The sequence below is a fragment of the Marmota marmota genome, unplaced genomic scaffold (genome assembly GCF_001458135.2).
Source record: "Marmota marmota marmota unplaced genomic scaffold, marMar, whole genome shotgun sequence".
Taxonomy (NCBI): Eukaryota; Metazoa; Chordata; class Mammalia; order Rodentia; family Sciuridae; genus Marmota; species Marmota marmota.
The window spans coordinates 55,302,979-55,329,802 of NW_025999900.1; the positions used below are offsets into that span (position 1 = coordinate 55,302,979).

At 39.7% G+C, this 26,824-nt stretch overlaps 1 protein-coding gene across 5 annotated transcripts in view; it reads right to left on the reverse strand.

Annotated features, from left to right (window-relative positions):
* Efcab11 (EF-hand calcium binding domain 11) overlaps positions 1-26,824 on the reverse strand; it is a 156,905-nt gene that overhangs the window by 97,177 nt on the left and 32,904 nt on the right. The window contains exon 6 of one of the 5 annotated variants that reach the window (XM_048799167.1): positions 10,677-10,832. The exons of the other annotated variants lie outside the window; for them this stretch is intronic. Coding sequence (XP_048655124.1) covers positions 10,724-10,832 — 109 coding nt within the window. The 3' untranslated portion in view covers positions 10,677-10,723. The remainder of the gene's footprint in view (positions 1-10,676; positions 10,833-26,824) is intronic. 5 annotated transcript variants of the gene reach the window in all.

Sequence of the window (26,824 nt, forward strand, 5' to 3'; positions counted from 1 at the left end):
TCTTGCATAAACATTGTTCAAACTGGCTAACCTAGGAATGAAAGATTAGCAATTGTTCCAAGATAATGTAAGTCCTCCAACAGGCAGAAAATGGTCAAGTACATTCTATCAGCATGTTCAAGTACAGCCAGATTCTCCACAAAATTGTAGACTTTGGATATGTCAAAGGGTCCTACACTTTCTCTTTTTTTCAGATTCTCTGAAAATCTTTAGAAAAACATCTCTTCAGATATATATCAAAAGATATTCCATTCCCCCCAAACCACCAATAGGTAATGACTTATAAATGACAAAGAATTGGCACCTGGAATATATAAAGACCCTTATAAAGCAACTTAAAACAGACAGCACAGTGGTTTTTTTGTGGGGGTTAATAATATGAATAGGAAACTGACATAACAGGAAACTCAAATACTTAGGAGATATCACACTGAATTTTTATTAGTAATCAGGGATATTAAAGTTATAATAGGATGTCACTTCACACTTATCAAATGGCAAAAATGAGAATTTGGTTATAAGCATTGGTGAGGCTGTGCATAGAAAGGAACTGCAGGGAACAGGGCGAGAGCCCGCAACTGGAGCTGCTCGTGAGTGTGGGCTAAGTCCCTGCTACTGTACCCCTGCTACTGTGCCTCTGTAGAATCCCTCCCACAGGTGGATACGGAGACACCTAATAAGAGCAGTCACTGCAGCACCACTTGTGAAAACAATAAACAAGCCAGTCAATAGAAACACACACACATATTATGATATAAAATGCAAAAGTGTTCTGGGGAAACTTTCTATTTTTTTTTCTATTTCCATGCAGAGGGACCTCTTTTGGAATAACATTTCCAGCCCTCCTCTGCCTCACCACTCACCCTAGAGAGGTGGTGTTTAATTGGTGCTCCTCCTCCTTTTCTCTATAAGGGCCTATAAGTCTCACAGGATGGAAGGCCTTTGCTTTTACTCCTGTTCCCTTCACAGGGCTGGAGGGGCAGGTCCACCTGAGGGGAGCCCTGGGTAAATTTCAAAGTCTATGACTGCAAGAGTAAGTCTGCTTAATTTGAGCTGCCTTTTAGCAAGCCCACCCCTTTGATAAATATATCTCTCTAATAAAATTGATATTTCTATCTACTACTCTCTTGCACTTGAGACTGTTTCTTATTTAACTCAGGATGGTAAAAGAGGGTAGTTATTGAGCCCCCTTGAACTTCAACACAATACTACAAATCAGGGAGAATAAATGAAAGATGCATGTATCGATGCAGATAAGTAGTAAAATATAATGATAAAACAAAAAGCAATTTACATTTATATAAGGCTTGAAAATAAGCAAAATAATACTATATATCATTTAAGATATATAATCTGTGTCAAAAAATATAAAGATACACATGATTGATTTTTTAAAATTCAAGACAGTCATTATCTATGAGGCAGAGGAAGGGAAATACAATTAGCCAAAGCTACTCGGGGGGCTTCAACCAGGGTTAGATTGGAATGTTGTTTCTAAACTTGAGACGAACATATATGGATTTTTTCTTGCATCAAATATTTCATACACACACACCACATATGCATCTAGGAGAAAATAAGAAGCAGAGCTGAAAAGGCTATGAGAACTGCCTAAAATGTCCTGCCTGGTCACCTCAGGCTTTGTCAGCACTTTTCCAGAACCCTCTGGAACACAGCCAGGAGGAAGAGGGATTGGCCGTGCCTGGAGATGGATACTAAATGTGGTGCTGGCTTCTACAGCTTCCTTCTGAACAGGAGGAAGATCTACTAAACCACAGACTTGGGGCGAGTTGGAAAGAATAAAGCAAATTAAGCATCCAAGGAGTGGAACTGCTATCAGTAAATCACGGAAAGGTTCTAGAACTTACTTTGCCATAACAAAACATAAATTATTGCCTTTTCCTCTCTTTTTTAATAGGAAAGTATTTTTATTAATTATCTCTGAAGGGAAATTCAATAAGTGCTCTTGATAATGCATTTCAATGACTTAGAAATCACTGGAAAGTTTAATTCAGTGGAAATTTTAAGTCAGTATATTTTGGCTACACATGGTCTGAAGACACTGAGAATGGAAAGTCTATGTTGCCTCCTGACGCCCTAGTCTAAATCAGACGCTGACTCACAACCACAATGACAGGACGGAGTCTTCAGATCTGCCTGGCTTCATTTAAAAGAATATATATATTTTTATGAGCATCACCTGGTAAATTCCTTAACTGCCAGGAGAAAACTAGTGCAGGTATGAGCGATGATTCATGCTCCACTCAAAGGCTGATTTCAGGTGGAAGTCTAAACTAATGGCTAACAGAGCTAGTTTGGATTAATCTGCCTTTATATTTGGAAAAAGGTCAAGCGTGGAAGATAGCACATGACCTGTGTTGATCCTGTGGCGCTCGCTGTTAACTGATTGTACTATACACTGGCTGGCTGTTGATCACTTTCCTTCATTTATTGTAGTCACTTTTTTCAGCTCCATAGGGAATGCTTTTGTATCTTTTAAATTATTGTAGTGTAAAGTTAATCAATTCAAGTTATATGGTCAAAAATATGTATTTTTAGGCTTCCATACATTTTATTAAACTGTTAATTTTTAAAACTTCCTTTGTTCCTCTCAAAAGAGAGGGATTTAGATGATAAACACTTCTTGGTCTTATGCATGTGCAGGCCTCGAAATCATTTTTTCATGTTCCATGTGTCCGACGTAGAAGAACAAATTAAGACTCTTAAATTATGAATCCCTGATATTTGGATGAGAGATTTGGCTCTTACTATCGTTTGTAACCTAAGGATAAATAAGGTGGTAGAAAAGGTAGGTGCTGAGTGATTGAAATACAATACAGTCCAGCACAGCTGTCTCATAATGAAAGCCTACCACAGTTTCTGCTGCATTCAACTCTCACAGCCCCTGGGCTTCTTCGGCCCAGTATGTACCAGATAGTATCTGCTGAAGTGAACTGACTGACAATCAGGAATGAGCATGGGAGGTGGTAGAGACTGACCCTGAGATACTGCCACCCACCAGATGACTCTGAACACCTGGAATATCAGAAAACCTATCCCAAGGACTCTAGGCCTTTTTATGGCCCTTCATCTCCCTGTTTACATGGAATATGAACAAAAATACATTACACTAACACAATATGAATACATGATATGGCGTGAGATCACAATATAGCATAGTGCAATACAGGATACAACTCACATGATCACAGAAACTCACTGGGGCAGCAGCAGGAAGAGCGGGTCACGTCCCCGTCTACCTTTCAAATCTCACTCCGACTTTGCTGCCTCAGCTCAGTGCAAGCCAGCCACTACAGTTTTCTTTTAGCTTCTCAATCCTGTCAAGTATTTATGTATGCCAAGCCTTTGCAACTGCTTTTCCTCTTTCTGGGTGGCTCTCCTAGATGGAAAGCAGTTCTTTGTCATTTAGGTCTTACTTCTATTATCACCCCTCAAGGACACCTTGTCCAACTCCCTGACCTAACATCCCCCCACCACCACACTCAGTCATTTGCTGCCACCTATTGCTTTACTTTCCCTGTGGTATTCTATCCCTAACAGAAACAGCCTGCTCAGTTATCTGCCTCCTACAAGGAAACCAGGAGTTCCCTGGGAGCAGGGACCTTGCTTGCTTTGTAGGTGGCTCTATCATCAGCACCAAAAAGATGCCGGGCACACTGGTGTTGAACAGTCACTTCCTGAATTGTTGTAATTTGGATCCGAATGTCCTCCACGTGTTGCAGGTTTGTTCTCAGCACAGCGGTACTCGGGTGGGCCTTCGGGAAGGTGACTGGATCATGAGGGCTCTAACCTCATCTTGGGATTAATCCATCAAATTATGAACCATTACTGGGAGCTGGTGGAAACTGTAGGAGGGGCAGCCTAGTTGGAGGAAGGGGTCAACAGGGGCATTATCTCATCCCTGTCCCTTTCTCTTCCACTTCTCCTCTTCTTCCCTCTGATCCCCTCGTCTGATTCCCAGTTGCCATGAGGTAAGCAGCTCTGCTTCACAACATGCTTCCTGCCATGAAGTTCTGTCTCACCAAAGGCCCAAAGTAATGCGAGCCAAGTGACCATGGACTGAAACCTCAGAAACTGTGGGCCAAAATAAACCTTTCCTCCTCTGAGTTACTTTCCTCAGGTATTTTGTCAGAGCAACAGAAAGCTGATTAACACAGTGGCCCAATTTAAAATTCCTTAATCTCAAGATTTCCAAAAATGTGACAAATGTATTGCCTACTTAATCATATTCAAAATTTTAGATATTGAGTTTACTTTAAAATGTGGGGAGCTATAAACAATAAAATACTGTGATTAGATACAATTATTAATACTTAGATATTAGAAATCTGATAGCACTAAGAACACCTCAAAGTGAAGGTTATTTATGTATTTTAATCTTAGTGATCTGGCCCAATAAAAACTAAAAATAGTCCTTTCACTATTTTTACTCTAGGCACTAGTTTAATTACAGTCTGTTACTAAAGCTATTACATTATTTTTCTATCCAAATTACCTTGTACTTTTCTAGCAGTGATACTAGCTATCTCAACATGTCACGGAGTATTCTTGTAGTATGAGACATAATGAGAAGCGAAACACAATGTGAATACATTACTGAATAAAATGCTTATAAAATGTGATTTCTTCTATCAGCCAGAAAAAGGAAATATTACATATTAGGTCAGTCATTAGGTGTAAAAAGCCCAGCAAACAATGCCACATTTGCGTTACACATGGATCTGGCTCTTGTACACATCTACTAGACTTTGAATAACTTGTGCTTTACTGAATACACGTTTAAAGTAGAAAGCTATCCCTTAAAAAATAAATTCAAGAATCATTCAAACACAGTTTTACTGGCACAGTTTCAGAATCTAACTACAATGAGGTATTTTTCTAAGTTAAATTTAAACCTCTTCATTTTTCAACTGTACCTGTTATAACTAATAGGTTTTAAAATAATGAACAGCCACAGACTATAAAAAACATTCCACTTTTATAAAACCAAAGATCATTCTGTCTGATATGAAGTTTCATTTTTAAAACTTCATGCTTTTGAAAAAAATTATATGCTCCTGGAAGAAATGGTCATTTTCCATGAAAGAAAATGTACTGGAATATAGCTTTTGCACATAAGTGAAATACACACTGTCAAGTAAAGGCTGTTTTGCTATTTGGCAAATACAGACTGTTTCCATATAATGGGTAGGAGAGAAAGGAAGGGGCAATTCTGGGTGTCTGCAAACTGAGAACACAAGAATGCAAGTTTTTTTTTTTTTAACTTAGACTTGTGAAAATATCAGATATTTAAGAAACTCTAAGATACAAAACAGAACTATTTAAAATCATAGGACAAATGCATGGGAATAATCACAATGTATTATAGACCTTTAAGATGACTTCTATGTAAAATGCATTCAAACTCTAGTTAAAGAAGCATCTCCAACAACATTTACTATATGCACACAATGAGGTCAAATTCAAGGGCAGTGGGGCAAAAGGTTTGGCTTCATATAGGATCCTTTGTTGGGGGGCTTCCCCAAACCACCTTTAGGTTTGATAACTTGTTATTTTTTGCTACATCTTTTGTCAAACGCAAAAGGTCAGCTTAGATTCAGGGAGTGGAGAAATAAATCCTACACATTGATGGAAGGACAGTCAAGTCACTATAAAGAGCAGAGGCATAGGGGTGGGAGGAGTTATTGTGGCCATCTTTGCAATCAACTGACTGCTGTAATCCGCAAATGCATGTGTTTCTTTTCTAGTGAGATGGGACTTGAATAACAAGGTTTGGGGGATTACTGGAGATCTCAACTCAATTAGCTCAGTATATGCGAGAGTTACTATAGTTACTATAAAAAAAATCCTATCCTCACACACGTACATGGGGACTTGCAGTTTCTAAGTGCAGAGCAACAGCCCAAATGGTAGGGGGACTGGTCCCCAGCTCTATCTACCTTTAAGAGAGAAGCACTGTATAGCAACATCAGGTGAGTGGCATGTACTTAGTGTAAAATGACAGGTGCAGAAAACTATTTAAAAGTATGTGACTTTGGGAACATTAACCTCTTTCAGCTCAGCTTTCTTATCTGAAAAACAGGAATTATAGTAATACTGTACAACTCATTAGGTTATCATGAGGATAAATGAGATAATGACAATGCCTGGCACTCATTACAGCATTAAAAAATGACAGATAACTTTTGCCACTATCATTATCTAGTTTATCATTTGATGAATAGCCCAATAACTCTTTTTTGTCATATCAACTCATGACTACCTGATACACTTTTATCAAGTTTGGTTTCAGTTCAATACAACTGAGATATTTAAAACAGTCTATTGTAACGGCAGGCCTTGTAACTTTTCTACAGCATTTGGGCCTGGGTAATTTACAACCTGAAAAAGCCTCCAGTTTTATGACAACTTCATTATTGCAACTCATTAAAACTAGTATGTCAACTGACCCATCTGGGCTAGAATTGAACATTTGATGGCTATGTTTATTCCCTCCTGAGAAACATAGCCTAGAAGGTTTAAACATTTCTTTACATTGAAAAATTAAAAGAAGAGTATTATGCACGATTTAATAGGAATTTGCAACATGTTAAGAATCCCTTTGAGATGACAGGTTTGTTTGTTGTTTGGGGTATAAGAAAACAAAATTAAAGAGTCTAAAATTACAGCAATAAAATTATTTTATTCCACATAAAATAGCTATGTGGAAATGAGGAAAGATAAGTCCCAAGTAAGCCTGAGAGTTTAACATTGTAATTATTAACAACACTGGCAACGAAATGTACCTAGTATGTAGTAATCATGTATGTAGTAGGTGCTTAATAACCTCTTGCTAAATAATGTTGAATGAATTTAATGAAACAAAATCATTTCTTTTCTTACTTCTTGCCATCATATCACTGCACAGCCACAAACTTGTTTTATGGAGTTTCACAATTGTGTTTCACAGATATTGTGTTTTTTACAAACTGAAAGTCCGTGGCAAGTTTATAGGTGCCATTTTTCCAACAGCATGTGCTCACTTCATGTCTTTGTGTCACATTTTGTTAATTTTCACGATATTTCAAACTTTTTATCATTACGTCTTTTACAGAGACCTGGAATCAGTGATATTTGGTGTTACTATTGTAATTGTTTTGGGGGCCACCAACTGCATTCATGTACAAGGTGAACTTAAGTGATCAATGCTGTGCATGTTCTGACTGCTCCACTGACCAGCGTTCCCCATCTCTCTCCCTCTCCTGGGACGGCCCTATTCCCTGAGACACAACAACACTGAAATTGGGCCAATTAATAACCCTATGATGGCATCTAAGTGTTCAAGTGAAAGGAAGAGTCACATCACTCATTTTAAATCAAAACCAGAAATGGTTAAGCTTAGGGAGGAAGATGTGTCGAGAGCCAGCACTCGCTGACAGCTAGGCCTTTGGCACCAATGGGACAGGTTGAGAATGTGAAGGGAAAGCTCTGGAAGGAAATTAAAGGTGCTATTCCAGCAAGCATGTGAGTGATCAGAAAGCAAAACAGCGTTCCTGCTGATATGGAGAAAGTTTTAGTGACCTGGACAGAAGATCAGAGTCATAGCATTCCTTTATGCCACAGTCTAATGCTGAGCAAAACTCCAACCACCTTCGATTTTAGGAAGAAGAGAGGAAGTGGCAGAAGAAAAATTCGAAGCTGGCAAAGGTTTAAGGAAAAGACACCATCTCAACATCAGGATGAAGCAGCAGGTGCTGAAGTAGAAACGGCAGCAAATTATGCAGAAGATCTGTTAAGACCACTGATGAAGGTGGCCACGCCAAGCAGCAGGCTTTTAATGCCACTGAAACAGCCTCCTCCTGGGAGAAGATGCCATCGAGAACCTTCATAGTGAGATAGAAGTCGAAGTCTCAAAGGACAGGCAAACTGTCTTGTGATGAGCTAATGTAGCTGGTGATGTTAAGTAGAAGCCAATGCTCAATTACCATTCTGAAAGTCCTTGGGCCCTTAAGAATTACATGCACTGTACTCTGCCTGTGCCTTGCAAATATCAACCCCAGCCCACTGTTGAGCCCTACTGCTCAGGAAAAGAAGCCTTTCCAAATATTACTGCTCACTGACAATGCACCTGGTCACCGACAAGCTCAGATGGAGATGTACAATGACGTTAATGTTGCTTCATGTCTGCTAATACAACATCCATCTGTAGTCCATGGATCAAGAAGTAATTTTGATTTTCAAGTCCGATTACTTAAGAAATATACTTCATAAGCCAACCAGCTTCTACAGAGAGTATTTCTTCTGATGAATTTAGACAAAGTAAACTGAAAACGTTCTGGAACGAATTCCCCATTCTAGATGCCATTAAGAACATTCACAATTCCAAGGAGGAGGGCAAAATATCAGCATTATCAGCAGTTCTGAAGAAATTGATTCCAATCCTCATGGATAACTTTGAGGGGCTCAAGACTTCAGTGAAGGAAATAACAGCAGATGTGGTAGAAAGAGCCAAAGAACTAGGGTGAGAAGTGGAGCCTGAGACGTGAGTGGATTGCTACCACCAAACTTTCATGAACGAGGAGCTACAGCTTATGAAGGAAAAAAAAAGGTGACTTCTTGAGATGGAATCTACACCTGGCAAAGACGCTGCAAACACTGTTAAATTACAGCAAAGGATTTAGAATACAATGTAAACCTAGTTGATAAAGCAGCAAATTTTGAGAGATTGGCTCCAACTTTGCAAGAAGTTCTACTTTAGTGGTAAAATGCTACCAAACAAAAATCTTTCATGAGAGGAAGAGTCAATCCACACAGTAAATGTCATTGCTGTCTTATTTTAAGAAACTGCCACAGCCACCCAGCCTTCAGCAACCATCACCAGGATCAGGCAGCAGGTGTCCACACAGAGAAGGAAGTCCCTCTACCCGAAAAGCCACAGGACTTGTTGAAGGCTCAGGGATTTGTTAGCATTTAAAAAATGCAATAAAACTTCAAATTAGAGTTATGTATGTTGTTTTAAAAGACATAATGCTATTGCCCATTTCATAGACTACACTATAGTATAAACATGATTTTTATATTAAAAAATCATATCACTTGTGTTATAATGAAATGATATTTGCTTTATCCCAGTGGTTTGCATGGAACCAGAGTTATCTCCAAGGGATGCCTGTACTACTACTTAGTATAACATGCTTTAAGTAGTAAATAAACAAAAAGAATAGAAACAGGGAATCAAGGTTTAGTGTTTTAAAGCCATGAAGACCTTTAGAAGAGGAAACTGAAGTTCAGGGAGGTTGACAGAGTTATGTAAGTCACTTCCCCTGCATCACAGAATCCAAATTTCTAACACCTGACCAACAGCCCTATGCCATCCCACCACCCCATCATGGAGAAGAAAGAGTTATGGAGTGATCTGTATGTAGGCCTCACAAAAGGTTGAGATGAGCAAATGACTCTGAGAAACATGGTCTTTCATCATGTAAGCCATAAATGTTTCCTATTATAATGTTTGAACAGCTCGTGACAATCTAAGATACAAATTTTCTCTGCCATTAACACAATCACATTTTACAGTATTGCAGTAGAGGGTTTTGATATTTTATCAAAAGATTTTATGACCAAATTATCAAAAATCAGAATTTTATGAAAAGATGTACAATTCCACTGAAGTGTTCTTATACATCCACCACCTCAGGGCCATGAGAGTGTAATGGCCATAGATTATGTGGCTCTGTTTTTTACTATGAAAATTTATATGCTGTTGAGATTTTTATTCTATTGAAATTGAGCTGGAAAGGCCCTTAAATCTGCAGACTATAATAGATCTGATTGATAAAGAGACTCAGAGTCCTCTGTCAAGGGCATACTTGGAGGGGTGTAGGGTGGAGAGGTACAGAGGGAAAGGTCAAGACCCCTCTCGTATGATGGGGGTACTTATTTGCATTTCCAATCTGGAATCAGACTGTTGGGTCAAAGACAAATTCTATCAGATAATGTAATCCTACCCAAGTTACTTAGGCCTTATGTACATGTTTTCTCATCTGTAAAATGGAAGTAATCACAGTAGCCACCTCACGGGGGGTTGTTGTGAGGATCCAATGAGTTAATATCAGTACAGCATTTTGAATAGGGGTTGGCATACAGTAAGCACTCAAAATGTGTTGGCTATTTTCAACCCTCCCTCTGTTTCAGTCAGCTTTTTCACAGCTGTGACTGAAAGACCCGACCAGAACAACTGCAGCGGAGGAAAAGTTCATTTGGGGGCTCACAGTTTCAGACATCTCAATCCATAGACAGCAGGCTCCATTCTTTGGGGCTCAAGGTGAGGCAGAACATCATGGTAGAAGAGTGTGGCAGAGGGAAGCAGGTCACATGATGATCAGGAAGCAGAGAGAGAGAGTGACGCCATTCACCAGATACAAATATATACCCCAAAGCCACGCCCTCAATGCCTCACCTACTCCAGCCATACCCCAACTTGCCTTCAGTTACCACTCAATTAATCCCATCAGTTGATTAATTCTCTGATAGGGTTACGGCTCCCTCAAATCACTTCTTCTTATGGCTCACCCAATCACTTCTTCTCTGAACCTTCTTGCATTGTCTCACAAGTCAGCTTTTTGGGGACATCTTACATCCAAGCCATAACACCCTCACATCATCTCCTCACTCACCATAACAGCCCTCCAGCTGGGCAGGATGTGATGTTACTCTCATCTCTCTACTGTTCATTGTGAGTAAGAGGAAGGGGTCTTTGAAGATTTATACTCATTTGGCTGTCATCAATTATTCCTGAAGTTGGAAATTTTCCTGTTCTCCTGCCACCTGATCTAGAATAAAGTCAAGACATCTTAGTAAAACAATAAACACTGAGTGCTTAATGTGGGCCAGGCCTAGTGTTTAAATGTGCATTTGCATATACAGTGCTCCCAACGATTCTGTGATGTAGGCTCTCAGTCTCTGCAGTTAACAGATGAAGAAAATGGGCATAGAGAGGTTAAATTACTTGTCCCAGATCTATGAGTTAGTACAACTCTTTTTATTTCAATCAGTCTTCTTGAATTAACTGTTCCATATGGGTATGGAGTAGGGATCAATGGTGAACTGTCTGGGAATCTCAACAGCTGGTGGGAAAAAGAGGGCTAAGGGAACTTCCTCAGGTGCAGGTCTGGCCTGGCTGCGTGGGAAGAGCCAACCACATGAACTGCATTGAATTTAGGAAATCACTGAGCACTGGCTAGATCCAGGCTGATGCCAAACTCCTAGGAGACCCAAGCTGGAGGGCAAAACAACGGACTCAGGGAAATGGGGACCCAGGGATGCTCCAGATGCACATTCACACTCGAGCAAGAACAAGCCCAGAGCTTGGGAGAAAGCAGATTCCTGGCCTTCAAGACAGAAAGCTAGAAAGGGAAAGCTAAATTGTGGGACAAGCCCTCATGCTAATCAGGAAAACGCCAGAAGCTGGACATGCGGAGCTGGACAAACACTGTGGATTTAAGAAAGGGCCAAGTTTGGGAAGGTGGTCCCTAGGATCAACACGGATAGAGGCCACTCTTGTCACATTTTAATCCATTCTCTACACTATGACAGGAGAGATCGTGTAGGTCTCAAGTCTGATCATGTCACTTCCCCACTTACAACATGTCAATGGCTTTCCAGTGTCCTCAGGATAAAGGTCAAACTTCTCGGTAAGTCTTCTGAGGCCTTCATGATCTGGCCCCTGCCTACTTCTCAAACTTTATTACTCTGCATTCACCTTCTGACCCCACCAACTCATCTACCCGACAAAAACCAGTGTACTGAAGAGCAGACTAGCTCTACTAATCTCCCAGTTCTGCCCACTCCCCTGCCCATCTCTGCAGACTCACACTGCCCCCACACACGCTCCCTCCACCTGGTGGTGGGTCCACGCTTCTGGTCTCTCACTGGCCTTCATTTCCTCTGAAGCCAGCCTTGGGCCCCTCTAGCCTTCATGAAGCATCCTTCCTGCCCACAGTATTTTGGAATCACCATTCAGGAATAATTATCTTGGATTCTAACCATCTATCTCCCCAACCAGACTGTAAGTTCCTAGAGGACAGGGCAGTGTCTGTCTTCTTTATTTTCACAGACTCCCACTGTCTGCAAGGCAAAAGATGCTAAGAAATGTTTGTTTCCCGAAAAAAGAAAGATATAAACCTGAGACTGAAGCACACAGGGCAAAGGTGCCTCCTAGAGTCACTCACTGCAGGACAAAGAAGACAAGGGCGCACACTGGACACCTTAAGTGAGGTCAAGACCACTCAGAAAACCTGGGTTCTCAGGAGGCTTTGAAAATGTCCACAGAGAGTCAAAGTTTCAGTCACTGATCTGTGTGTACACACACACACACACACACACACACACACACACACACACAAGGGTACATACAGAATACCCATGTGAGAGCGTTGCAAGCTTCACTTGGAAGACAAAATTGGACTCATTTTTAACTCAGGGATGATCAGTCATGAAGCATCTGGTAAACCCCACTGAAGAGGAGGGAGAACAAAAGCATTCAGAAAATTAAACTACTTCTCTCTCTTCAAAATTGACATGAGCCTGGGACAGGGAGAAACAAAGAACCAAACAAAGAAGACTGGAAAGCAGGAAAGTGTGGCCTGGGCAAAGGGCAAGCTGGAAAGGCTCTTCTGCTTTAATCATGCCAAGCTATACCTAGTCCCACGTGATGGCGCAGACGTGGGGGAGACGAATTAATCCAAGACTACTCGTTTGTGATAGCTTAAGGCAAACAACTTTTAGCAATACTATGAAGCAAGCTGGCAAAATAAATAGAAACGAAGTCCAAGGAATTTAAACATGAAAATTTGGGGGAAAAAAGAACTTCACAAAGGAAAATAGACAAAATACAAGGCTAACCAAACAAAGGCTAAATCAAATAAATAGGAATTGCCGTGTGCCCTGGAGGACTGCCAAGGAGACTGAACTTCAACAAAGAATGCTCTGCCACCAGTTCGGGAAGCTTCAATTCTAGGAAGGATGAAGGGACGCCGCAGTCCCTGAGTGACAAGGGGAGGATGAGGAAGGAAAGGCAGCAGAGCAGATGCCAATGCGGGCTCCGCAGGCAAGCGCCAGAACCTTCCCCAAGACACGTTCCTACAGACAACTCCCTCCCTCCCAAGGTGCTGCACACAGTGCTCCTTTAAGATCAAATCCAGGTCACACCTGAGAAATCTGCATCATCCAGGACTGCCTGGAGCAGCCTTCTCTCCTGAGTTCCAGATATAGAGGCACAGTAAACGTCTGGGCTACCATCCTAATACCTCCAGTGTTGAGAAGAAACAAGTGCACGTAGCTCAAGTCTGACAAACCACTGGCATCATGTTGTGAACTCAGAGCCTGTAATAGTCCCTGGGCTTTGGGGCCAGAGCTGAGTCTCACTCCCAGGTTGGAGCACAGTGTTCTTGGCCTTGAGGAGTCATAGCAATAGTAACCACCACCACCATGACAAAAGTCTCCGTTGACGGAGCACTTAATTTGTACCAAGCAAGAGCTAAGCCCCTTGTATGAATTATTTCCCCTACCAAAAATCCATTATCTTAATTCTATAACTACTCACACTACAGATGGGGGAAATAAGGCCAGTTGAGAGTTTTCAAAGATCTCACAGCTAATAAGTAATGGAGTACAGATTTAGACCCAGTTATTCCAGGACACACTCCTGAAAACAACAGAGTAGCCCACGGTCCAACAGAAGACAGCAGTAGATGGTCAACACCCATTTATTACTTGTTGCATGTTATACGAACCATGTGAGATAAGACTGGAGTGAGATTATTTCATTAAAAAGTAAGGAAGAACAGCTAGAATTCCCTTTACTTGCACTGTAATAAAGTCTTGAACTTTAACAGTCTTAAAGGAAAAAAAAGGATCCCCACTCTCATATCTACCATGTCTATCCAGAAAATATTTAGGTTGTTCAAGCCATTAAAGAGACTAACAAAACAACACCAAAGGAGAGTTGACTATATATAGCTCAGGGACTTCTAGGTTTAGGGGGAGTAGTGAGGGTGACATCACCCAGAATGCAGGCTTATTTAGATTCAAACACCAGGGAACCTCAGAATCTCAAGTTCCTTATGGTTTCCTGGCTTCTTCCTCAAATGTCTATATTGCTTTCTTTATTGAAATTTCTGTACATTAAGATGAGCTTTTCTTTTTTCCATGACCTATTTTTCCAATGGGACTGAGAGGGGAAATTACAAATGCATATTTAAAGCCACAAGAATATTTAAATTCTCCCTATTTTTGTCATACATTTTTAGTAGTTTCTATGTGCGATGAAAGATAAAAACTTGTGTGCATGATTAATTGTAATGATGAAAGAATGCTAGGCAGTTGCTTAAGAAACGAGAACAACAAAGGAATAAACTACTGCAGGCATCACCAGGACTGGAATGACACTGCTCTGTGTACTCCATTTCCATGGCAACCAGCAATGGGAAGATGAATGTTTCATAGTCACTCCGCTCTGCAGTACACGTCTATAAATCAAACTTGCATAAAGAGCACACGATTTCTGCTATGGGCTGTACTCAGGGCTGGTTTATTTTCCTGTTACTGAATAATTATAGAAAAGAATCACAAAACAATGAGGTCATTTTTAGTGGGGAAAAAACTCAGAAATTACTGATACACCTGTGGCATATGATGCCATTCATCTGGCAAGAAACAAGAAGCGGGGAAGGCAGACAGCAAGCCAAAACCCAGCCTGCCTCTGGTGTGAAGCGCACACCCCAGGCCTGATGTCCCCTGCCTCCCTTATCTCTGCTCTGACACAATACAGGAGCTACTTAGTCAGCTGCCTCAGGAACAAGTCCCGATTCTGATACTTGGGCAGAAACACACTCCATATTTAGTATGAGAGGTTTCTGGAGGGGAACAAGTGTACCCTGGTTTTTATTTACATTGAAAACGGCTCATCATGTAGAGGACAGTATGGGAAAATAATGTAGTAGCGTGGAAGTGGAAGTCAGGGGACCCGAGTTTGGTCCAGATCTATGGATCTTGGCTAAAGCCATAAAAAGTTTGCTCAGCCTCCATTTTCTTAGCTATAAGACAAGACGGTGTATGTGATTCTACAAGTCTCCCACCATCCAATTCCAAGATGCTACAGTCTCTAACTCTCAAAGACCTGATCCATCCATCAGATCCAACTAAAGATGATAGCTGTGCTATTCCTAAAAACAAAATATATATACACAGATATGCATATGTATGTGCATATGGAAGGTATGGCAAAGGTGTGTATGTATGGGGTACACCCATTTATATACACATGTGCATGTGGACACACACATACATGCCTGACAGGTATATTTTAAAATTCTTTACCACTAAAACTCCTGGTTAGTATGTTTAGATATTTCACCATTCCACAGAAGCCTTCTTAAAACTTATTTCAACCTTCCAAACACAAAAGATAATGTAGAAAGTTTAATATAAAGCTATCAGTTTGATTTTTTTTCAATTTTATAGATAATCCAATAATTTTTATAACATAAAGAATATTTAAATTTCAGTAATATGGGCTGCCTACTGGGAAGCACCTGCTTCTTGAAGTTCTGAGTCCTCAGAGACATTCCCAGGCTCTTCTGGAGTTCAACTTGGTATGCCTGAGGCCCAGCAATAGCAATTCTCAATACAAGTTTATAGAAAAAAAAATTGATGGACGAACAAACTCGTATGACACCATTGCCATACCTTCCAGCAACCTTGTATTCCATTCTCCAACCTTAAATGTTTAAGCAGCTCCTGACCAACATATAAACATTCTTAGGATAAACTGGCGAATTTCGGGAAACAAGATATAACTATATGATTATCTCTTTTGTGAATCTTTATAAAATCTTTGTAGAATTTTAACCAGAAATAGATTTCTATTAGTGGACCATGAGACATCATCTGAAGCAAGGAGGCCCCCTGCCCCAAAGCCTACATCCTAAGTCCTCGTGGTGTGCTAGGGACTGAAAAAGAACCCAGTCAGCTTCAACCTAGGGAAGCACAGGGTAAACAACACCCCAGAAGCACCTTACACTTACTCTGGGGAAAGTTGTTATCATGACCGTTTTACAAGTTGGGAAAACTGAGATATAAAGAATCTAAGTACCTAAGGGACAGTTATGAATATGTAGGGAAAGTCAAAACCTGGCCTCTCTGACCCCAAAGCCTATGCCCCTGACTACATCTCAGAGTGCCGTCATGCACAGACTATTGCTCCATTTGGATTCTTCAGGGCTAAAATAAGGAGGGGGCCACAAAGGGTTAAATGAAAACCTAATCCTACAAAAGCAATGATTCTGCTGTCACAGAATACACTTACAGTTTAAAAAAAAATTGTAAAGTAATAACAAGTCAAAGTTTTTGAAATCTGAATTTGGCACATAAATAGTAACCAGAAATAGAACTCTACTGCTCTAGCGAACATTATGGCCCACATCTCCCTTCCCTAACAAGCAAGTCTAATCCAGGATGGAGTCAGATGTTACAAAACCACAGAACTTCCCCTGGGAATACTAACATACTTCTATAGGAACATACCATCAATGTACTCTGTTGGCTCTCTGAGGAATTTGGGTTGATTCCTAACTTTAGGAAATGCACTAATTTGTACATATGCTTTTGATTTTAATTTTTCAAAAACTAATAAAAAACATTTATTAAGAAAGACTCCAGGTTCACCTCTTCTCTTTTCAATTAGCTTCGTATCAGAGTTTTTAGCACCACCAACTGGATAAAGAGATCTACTACAAAAATGTGCTTGGCACTCAAATCTGTTTTGTTCACTGAGAGAGGATCATACATTTATCTCACATTTAATTTATGGTAAAGTAATTTATTTCAGTCACTAAATAAAATTAGAAATGCCTTTCTTTGTCAGTCAAATTAATAATAATTCACGCTGCCTTTTTCACATAAGGAGGAGGTATATTTTGGTTAGTAAAAATCATTAGCAAAAATTATATCTATCCACTAGAGCTAATTTGATTTATTCTATCTTAAAACTCATAGTCAAAAAGCAAAGACTGAGAACTACAATTAAAATTAGAAGTTACTACAATAAATGGTATGGAAGACTATGCTTTGTACACCAGTTTTATCAGACCCTGGTTTGACTGGAAATAAAAATGACTGAGGAGATAATTTCACATTTAAAAAAAAAAAAAAAAGGTTGAACTTTTTCCTCCAAGATACCTGTCTCAAAGGTGAATATTGTTATCTCATCTGTCATGTGAACGTACACTGCCATTTCTCTTTCCTTCCTGTTTAAGTGAACTCCACCTAGCAATGGGTACCAGTAAGGGAGAACACAGTTGAGCCCTTAGGGTACAAAAGTGATCTCCACTCAATGAATCAATCTGTGAAAGTAAGTAACCTTGAAGAACTAAATCCAATTTTCCCCAGAACCAATTTGTGGATACACACTGTCTATGAAAAGTACATCTAGCCACTTGTTCTCATGACAAATTTGTAACCTGTAGAATGAATGGCACCACTATGGCCAATCTGGTCACTGCAGACCTCTCTACTAGACAACGTTCAAGAAAGAAATGAAAAGATTCCATCCCAACAATCAAATTTGACTCTGATGACAGGGTTCAGTTAAAAGCTTCCTGAAAGAGTTTAAAACTACTGTAGTAATTTTGTGATAATAGCAGATTAAACCTCTAATAAATGTATAGTCAATTTCATAATTTTTAAAAGCCTCCGAGTCTGAATATGCAATTAAAAGTCTAGTAGAGACAACAATTTGTAATAGGCACAGATAATTAAGATGGATAGAAAAGCGGTAGTCCTTAACACATGATTTGGACATACAAACTTTGATCAAGTTAACTTATTCTTCTTACTTATTTGCCTCATTCATTCATTCATTCATTCATGTATTCATCAACGACTCCAACAAAACACAGTTAAATTCCTGCAAGGAATAAATTAGAGTGAGATTTCCACTGTCCCTTCTTCTCTTTGAATGAGAGTCCCCATTTACCATCTCCAATACAAAGGTTTCTATCTGAAGACACGAGTGGATTATGAGGAACATTAATAGTAAGATTGGGTTAAGGAAAGCATTTTGTAACTTTTATTTATTTTTGTTTCTAAATACATCCTTTAATAGGATTCTTGAATGATACTTAATACTAAATTTGTTAAGACTATTTTTGAACATGACTAAGAAACTGAAAAACTGTACATATTCAAATTATACAACATGGTGTTTTAATAGAAATATACCTTGTGTAACAATTTCTACTACTGAGTTAATTAACATATTCATCAATTGACAGAATTCATTTGTGTTTGTTTTAGCAAATTTCAAGCATATAATGCAGTGTTATTGGCTATAGTTACCTTGCTATACATTAGATCTCTAGAATTCATTCATCTTATAACAAAAGTTTGTCCTTTTGACCAATACCTTTCTCCCCCCACTTCCCTGCCACTGGCAACCACTCTGTTTCTCTGAGTTTTGACTGCTGTAGATTTTACAAGTAACTAATATCATACAGTATTTGTCTTTCTTTGTCTGGCTTGCTTCCCTTAGTATAATGTCCTCCAAGATCCTCCAAATGACAGGATTTCCTTCTTTTTCAAAGTTGAATGATATCCCATCATACTGCATGTGCGCGCTCGTGCGCACGCACACACACACACACACACACAATCATTTCTTATCCATTTATTCATTGATGGACACTTGGGTTGCTTCCATGTCTTGGTGACTGTGAATGATGCTGCATTGAACATGGGAGTGCAGACACTTTAACTGCAAGCTCAGTCTGTTCCCCATTATTATTAGGCAGTGTGTTCCTACATCACAAGACAAAACACTGGACCATTGACAGGGATCTGCAACATGATTATTATCAAATAAAATTTTTGGATAATTTGTCAGTCTCCTGTTGACTATAATTCTCCTATGACTGTTTTTCTTTGACCAAAAGATAAAATAACTGAGAATTAACTCCAGTTTGGCTTGAATTTAGCAAGAGGCTTCAGGAAGGTGGAGAGCAGAGTTCAGAGCACTGACCGACTGTAGAATGGGTGAGGAGCGTTTGGGGTAAGAGTTAGGCTGCTGCAGAAGGAAGGCCAGTGGTCGTAAGGAAGCTTCAGGTCTCAGACTGGCAGAGAGCAGGTCCAAGTACCAGAGCCCACTTACCAGCTTAGTCCCTGCCCTCGGGGTCGGAAAAGGGTGAAGGCCTTGGCAAAGAACGGGAGGCTAAGGAGGGGAAAGTGGTATCAGCGTTCCTGGGGCTTAACAGCTAAGAGGAATCAGTGAAACCAGTTCTGATACTGACAGGGTCTGAGTTCCACAGGTGAGAGGAGGGTCGAAGTGAGTGGCAAGCAGGAGAGAAGAGGGGAAAGCAAAGGTTATTAGTATTAGCACCTGTCCTGGGTCTCCAGGGTTGGCTTAGGAACTGGGTGAACCAGAGTCACCAGTAGGTTCAAGGGGTGGGAGGGCAGAAGCAGGGGAAAGAGCAGGAACTCAGGAATCACAGTAAGCCGAGAGGGTTGAGTGACCACTCTGCCTGATTTTTCTCTAGCAGCAGCTTATACGCAAGGAAGGCAGAGGAGCAAAGAGCGTGGGGGGGGGGCAAGGTGAAACTGATAAACCAGTGCTGAACTCAGCAACGGATTAAAAAGCGAAAGTATAATCTAACTTAGAACAAAAAATACAAATTTAGTTTAGCATCCTCATTCCAGTTAAAAATATAATAAAACTCCACTCATCAATTCTAAATATTTTTTGCTTCCACAATTTGTCTGGCAAATATTTTTGCACTGTGATATATTCTCTAGGCAAGAAGCATGCCGCGTGCATTCCTGTCCACGCAGCCTGCCCCGCAACGCCTGCTACAGCTCCAGGGGCTAAAATGCTGCATCAGCAGCCTCTTGTATATTTTCATAAACAGTTCCTTTTGTTTATGTTGCAGGTAATCAAATGAAATCTCAAGGATAACACTCCAAACCAAAGCCATTCACATGAACAGAGAAAACCTACAGAATTATGCAACCGGTTTATCAGGGTGAATACGTGTGGCTTCCTCGTGTTTATGGCAGGCATGGTAGGGATACAAACACAGGGTTCCTACCCTCAGAACATGTGTATTGTTAAAAGAAGTGAGAAGGGAATAGAGCAGTGATTGGAAGCACAGGGCAAAAAGCCAGCCTACCTGATCTGAATCTTGGTTGCATTCCTAACCCGCTGGTGGCCTGGAGCAAATCCTTTGACTGCTCCAACTTTTTTTCCTCATTTGTGAAATGGGAACAGACAGCCTAACACACAGGCTCCTGTGAGGGTCTATGCTGCATGGCATCTGGTACAGAGTGAAACCTCAGGAAATGGTGGTTACTGCTCATGTCATGGTTATACCATTGACTATGTTAGTGTGGCAAGCACTACGGCAGTCCTAAGAAAGAGGGAAGATATTGTGAGATGGAACAATAAGGAAGGGCTTCACAGAAGTGTTCAATGAAGGAATGGATACCCATTAGATGGGATGGAGCGAGGGAGGAGGAAGAGAGAAAGCAGTGAACCTGGCACAAACAAAAATGTGGAAGAGAAATGAGAGGATGGGGATAGGGCAAGCGCACCAAATGGTGGGGTCAAATGTGTGACCTGGGCATGCCAGCAACTTTTGAAAAAGGCTCACCAGTTTCTGTCTACAGCACCTTGTATTTCAGGCAAAGAAATGTAGATGTTCTATGGCAGGCAATGAGCAGCTATTGAAGTCTGGAAGTAACATTAAAATGTAATGATAATTTACCCTCATTATCCTAAATTTAACTAGAAGGGTAGACTAGTGATTTTCAAACTTTAATGTGCATCTGAATCACCCAGAGATCATATAAAAGTAAACACATCTGATTCAGGACCTTTGGAGTGGGGCTGAGATTAGGCATTGACAAGCTTCCTGACGCTGATGCTGCTGGTCTTTGGAGGACTCTGTGTGACAAGGGTGAACCTCTCCGCGGGAGCCTGAGGGAGGAGAGTGGCTGAGTAGGAGGTGGGTAGACAGGATGTCTAGCCTTAAGGCAGCAAACTCCTATGACACAGATGTCACAGATGAAAAGGGAGTACTGGAAAATGTTGGGTCCTTATTTTAGGCTCTATATAAGGAGGACAATAACGTTAACGTAGTTCTTAATTCTGAGCCTATTTTCCCAGGCCATTTTTAAATGATGTTATTTTAAATATCTCATAAAATATAAAGATCTTTTAGCAAATACAAATTTCTCTTATTTTATAAATATAGCATACAATATTATTAAGATTTCCACCCAGAAGTTTGCTATCTACTACAAAGGAAAAAAACACAAGAAATTGATTCCTTTTTCTATAAAGGACAATGGCATGAATACATTCATGATGTGAGGCTATTAATAACTTCAAGGATGACTGAAAGGGTTAGCAACATTTGGTCATAGAGAGAAACCATGGCAGCAGTTTCTTATGTGACAGTTGAATTAAAAGAAAAATAGCCCTCGTGCTATTACAGCAAGAACAGCATATTCAACCACATATGTAGATGAGGAATTGGATATGGTGGCCATAACACTTGTTATAGTGACATCTCAAAAACTAAACCCAGGGTTGGATGGCTGTCAAACCCAGTAATTTCCTCCTGAGAACAGTCTTTGTCACACTGACAGACCACATCTGTATTCATGCTGTGGTGGCTTCTGAATAATATCTGTGGTATACAGAGAAAATAAAGGAGTCTGCCATGCCACTCTCCATGATAAATAACCCGCCAGTGAATTTCAGAGCTAGAAGACGCCTGCCAGATCACATAACACAGCACCCTCACTTCCGGGATGAGAAGACTGTATCCAGAGAGGCTCAGTGACTTGTGGAAGACCGGTCAGTGGCAGAGCTGGGACTAGTGCTTGAGTCTCCTGCTTCCCAGCTGGGGACTCAACTGGACTCCGTGACCCTTCCGTGGCACCAGCGTGCCGTTGGGGGAGTGGAGCAAACGAAAACAAAACCAACCATAGTACAACGCCTGTTCGCTACATAAGCCATTCATTTACATGAAACGTAGACAAATGTAGTACAAAACCACCAGGAGCTGCAGGGGCTGCAAGGTGAACCCTCCACTGCTCCTGATCACGCATGCAGGAGATGGTATATGAATACAAACAGATATGTAATTGCATCAACAAAGATATTCATGACAGCTTAGGAGTTTAACGCAAAAGGTAGAGACAATTTTCTTTTTGAAGGATGGAAGGGTAGGGTATAGGATAGGGACAGCTTTCAAGATAAGAAATATCTTAAATTGCTGGGCCTTGAAAGATAAGTAGAATTTGCATTGGGGTAGGTCTAACCTAAGAGGAGACTACAAAATCTGGATATCCTAAATGTGGGAGGGGTTAAATATTCCTTCATATCAAGTAACGGATCCTTGATGAAATGAAGTAAATTAGCTTAACAGTAGAAATCAAAATAACACATTCTATTCGAAAATCTATGTAGTGAAGTGATCACTCTTCTCTACTTGCTTCTTGATCCAGTCCCGTGTCACCAGGTCTAAAGTTCATGCTGGTAAAAGGACTATCCTCAATTGCAAAGGAATAATTTTTGTCCATGGTGCAAAATCACTTAAGAACCCTCTGAAAAACTGGCACTTCCTGGAAATAACTAGCACATAATTATTTATATAGCTGGACTTTATTTTTAAATTTTTTTAATGACACCTAATAATTGTACATGCTTATGGAGTATAGTGTGGTATTTCAACATACGTATAAGTACAATGTGTAATGACCAGATCAAGTAATTGGCATATCCATCACCTCAAACATTTATAATTAAAAAAAATTTTTTTAGTTGTAGATGGACATAATACCTTTGTTTTATTTATTTATGTGGTGCTAACGAGGGAACCCAGTGCCCCATGCACGCAAGGCAAGTGCTCTACCACTGAGCCACAAGCCCCACCCAAACAATTACAATTTTATAGCTGATTTTTTAAAGAACAGCTTTATTCACTATATTACATGTGAAAGTCCCTAAGGGTCCCACAAAGAGAAAATTATGAGGTCATCTTGAAAAGCTTATACACATTCATAATCCCCATGGGTAAACATAAGAGGATAATCGGAAAGGAGACTCTCTGGCCATAAAATGCTGAACCAAAAGAATTTAAATAAAAATTAAAGCATTACTTTGTACAGAAGACACAAAATTTTATGAAGTGAAAACTAGAAGTGGTAGTGCATGCCGGTAATCCCAGCCACTCGGGAGACCGAAGCAGGAGAATATCAAGTTCAAAGCCAGCCTCAGCAACTTAGTGAAACCCTGTCTCAAAATAAAAAACAAAAAGGGCTGGGGTTGTGGCTCAGTGGCTAAGTTCCTCTAGGTTAAATCCCTAGTACCTAATAATAAATCATAGTAATAAAAACTAGAAGCTCAGGAAGTCTATTTTTCTAGCCATGACACTCCCAAAGTGGATACAGCTGATGACTGCTACATGTGCTATGAAGAATGAGATAAAATATCAAATCTTGTTTTAAAATTTTTTTTAGTTGTCAATGTACCTTTATTTTATTTATATGTGGGGCTGAGAATTGAACCCAGTGCCTCACACATGCTAGGCAAACCCTCTACCACTGAGCTACAACCCCAGCCCCCATCTCAAATCTTTTATATTTTCCTATATACAGAAGCATGAAGACCCTTACAGATCAATAATGACATTCACCAAATTAGGTATTCACTATAACAGCTGTGATCTTACTGAGGCCCCATGGCCACACTCAGACTCATTCTGATACACAAAATAACTGGGAAACTTTCTCTTATTAAACATATGCAACAAATTGGTTGCTTACAGAAAGGAATTATGGGAAGCTAAAGAACACAGTGAGGAATGACATTTCAAAAGAGATGTAAATGATTTAGAAAAATAAGTGCTATCCCTTCCTTTAGGCCTGCTGGTTCTGTAAGACTTACATTCAGTGTACAAGAATGCCTATTAGTTCATTTTACCCAGCTCATAACAATCCTTTCCAATAGACTGGCCATAATCTAAATTTTGATAGTATTTATTGCTACAAATTACTTTAGTCAGTTACTTGATACAACTTTTCTGCCAAGAGTATCTGTCACTCCTTTTTACAATTGCATTCTTAAGCCCTTAACCCTCACTAAACTCTGACATTGATTATTTATTACTCAACAAGTCATCATGCTTCTATTTTCAACTAATATTTAATACTCCAAAAAGGAGAGTTAGATGTTCTTTTATATACTTCGACCTTCCAACATGTAACATGAAGAGGGGAATTCTTACACCAAAAATATCAGGGTATAACTTTAAATGTCCCACATGTGATTGGAGAGCACTTTGATGCCTCTGTATTTTCACTGTACGTTAGTCTGTGGCAATCTGCCTGTGCACTCAGAATCCTGGCTGCTGGGTCAGGCCATGGGGCCTTCTGCACATCCACATTTCATTTCATGCCTGGGAAGCAGAAGAAGCTTCGCAGTGCTTTTTGCCAACTGACAGGTGGTGGGAATATACAAATATCTGTGCTTACAATAGATGGAGAAAGCCTCTAGGCAAGCAGAAGTCAATATACCCATGCAGAGAAAAACACAGGCCAGACATACACAGGGTGCTGATGGCAAAGTCAAAAAAAGAACATTAAGCCAGCTCCCTGATGACAGCTGAGGCTAAACCATAAACTAAAATTTCCCCCAAATAATGCCGAGCGAGGCCGTCAGAGATTAATTCATGAAAATCACATACAGAAAAAGACAACAGATAAGGAAGCCACATGTGGACATTCCTGGTTGCATTTTAAAGTACTCTTTCCTAGTTATAAGAAATAAATTAAGCCATGAAGAAAACCGTGAGAATTTTACTATCACTGGGCATTTAGAATAAGTGACAATGGACCAACAATTACTTATTTATTATAATGCATAAAGCAACATGCCAAGGACAGTGGAGATAAACCCATAAATTCAGAGGACTTGTAGCATTTTATGGAGACAGTCACAAATACTGCATTTGTGTTTATCAAGTAACTGACTAAAGTAATTTGTAGCAATAAATACTGTCAAAATTTAGAAAAAAGAGACAAGGCTGTTCAAAGTAGAAAGGGAAAAAAGGGTTTTATGGAGTAGGACCTTAAAAGAAAGTCCCAATTTGTATAGTTAGGGATTAGGGAGTCTCTGCCAGGCAAGAGAAATGAATGAAATATAAACGCACGTCGCACAATCAAAGGAGTAAGGATTATGCCAAGGGAAAATGGGAATTTGGGACTAAAGACAGACAAGTCTGAAAAGGAACCAGATGTTGGAACAGGGACAAGGTGTTGCACAGCCAAGATGAAAAGTTCTAACTTAGCTATTAGAATCGATGAAGAGTCTTTGAACAATTTTAAAAAAAAAGCACACAAAGTTTTCAACAAGTTCTATTGGTGTTAAAGAGGAAAGATGTTTCTTGTTTTAATCTGGGTGCTAGAAACAGCCTATTGATAGGACTTCCATAGCACCAACAGTGCATTCAGCTCTTACATCTCTGTACTTTTGCCATTTTTAATGAGTAGAAGAAAAAAAGACCTTCAAGAAAAGAATTCACTAAAAACTCCAGGATAATAATGAAATACAATCATTGGTACTATTTCAGCTATTTTACCCACATGTGTTTATCACGACTACCAACTATATGAGGAAAGCAAAGCTAAAAGTTTCAAACACTGAAAGGAGTCTCAAATTTTGAAATCCAAATGTTAAATTTTACGATATCTTTAGAGATGAAGTTTACCAATTTTTGGTTTTGATTTTTCCTTTGATTCAAGAAAGTAATTTGGCCCTCACAACCTTTCCTTAAGTAGAAAAATTTGCTCTCATTCATTTGTATGGGCAGTTATAATTAGCATGCCCTAAGAAATGACCCACTAAAAATAAAATCTTAGAGATCATTTTTATGAAGCAAATGCCTCTATAAAATAATAGCTGGAAATAGATATAGAAAGGCTTGGAAGAGACACCATAAAATAACACGATACAGCAAATTAACAAAAGCACATGAAACATTAGCAAATACTGCCCAAAAAGAAAATTGAAGAAAAAATTAAACCGAAACAGGGGCGGGGGCGCCACATTGGGCACAGCACAAAGGAGAACAGGCATTGCAGAATCAGAGTAGAAGACATGGTGAGCAAAGCAAGCAATTAAAAATAGAGATTAAAAATTAAAAGGACTTCCAACATAAGCATAAATCAGCATTCCAAAGAAAAAGAAGGTGACTCAAAAAAGTCAGCTCTGATACATTATATAATTTTATTTAAGTACAAAGGTCCAAATAACTATCTTTGAATATGAAAGACAACAGGGAATACATGTCTTAGAACCCTAAGAAAGGATTAACTTCAGCTAAGCAACAGCAATGGCACGAGGTGTGGAAGTAGCTTTGAATTCATTTAACTGTAGAAGTAAGATGACAACAAAGGAAGAGACGATCGCAGAACAGAAGGTGAATGTTATGAATCCCAACAATATATGTGTTTATATATAAAAATCACATTACTCTTATTTATGATAAAATCACTAAAGTAAACATCACCCAAACAGTTAAAAAATAATAAGTGCTTGCAACACTTTTAGAAGGAATGGAGGGCTGGGGATGTGGCTCAAGCGGTAGCGCGCTCGCCTGGCATGCGTGCGGCCCGGGTTCGATCCTCAGCACCACATACCAACAAAGATGTTGTGTCTGCCGAAAACTAATAAATAAAATATAAAAAAAAAAAAAAAAAAAAAAAA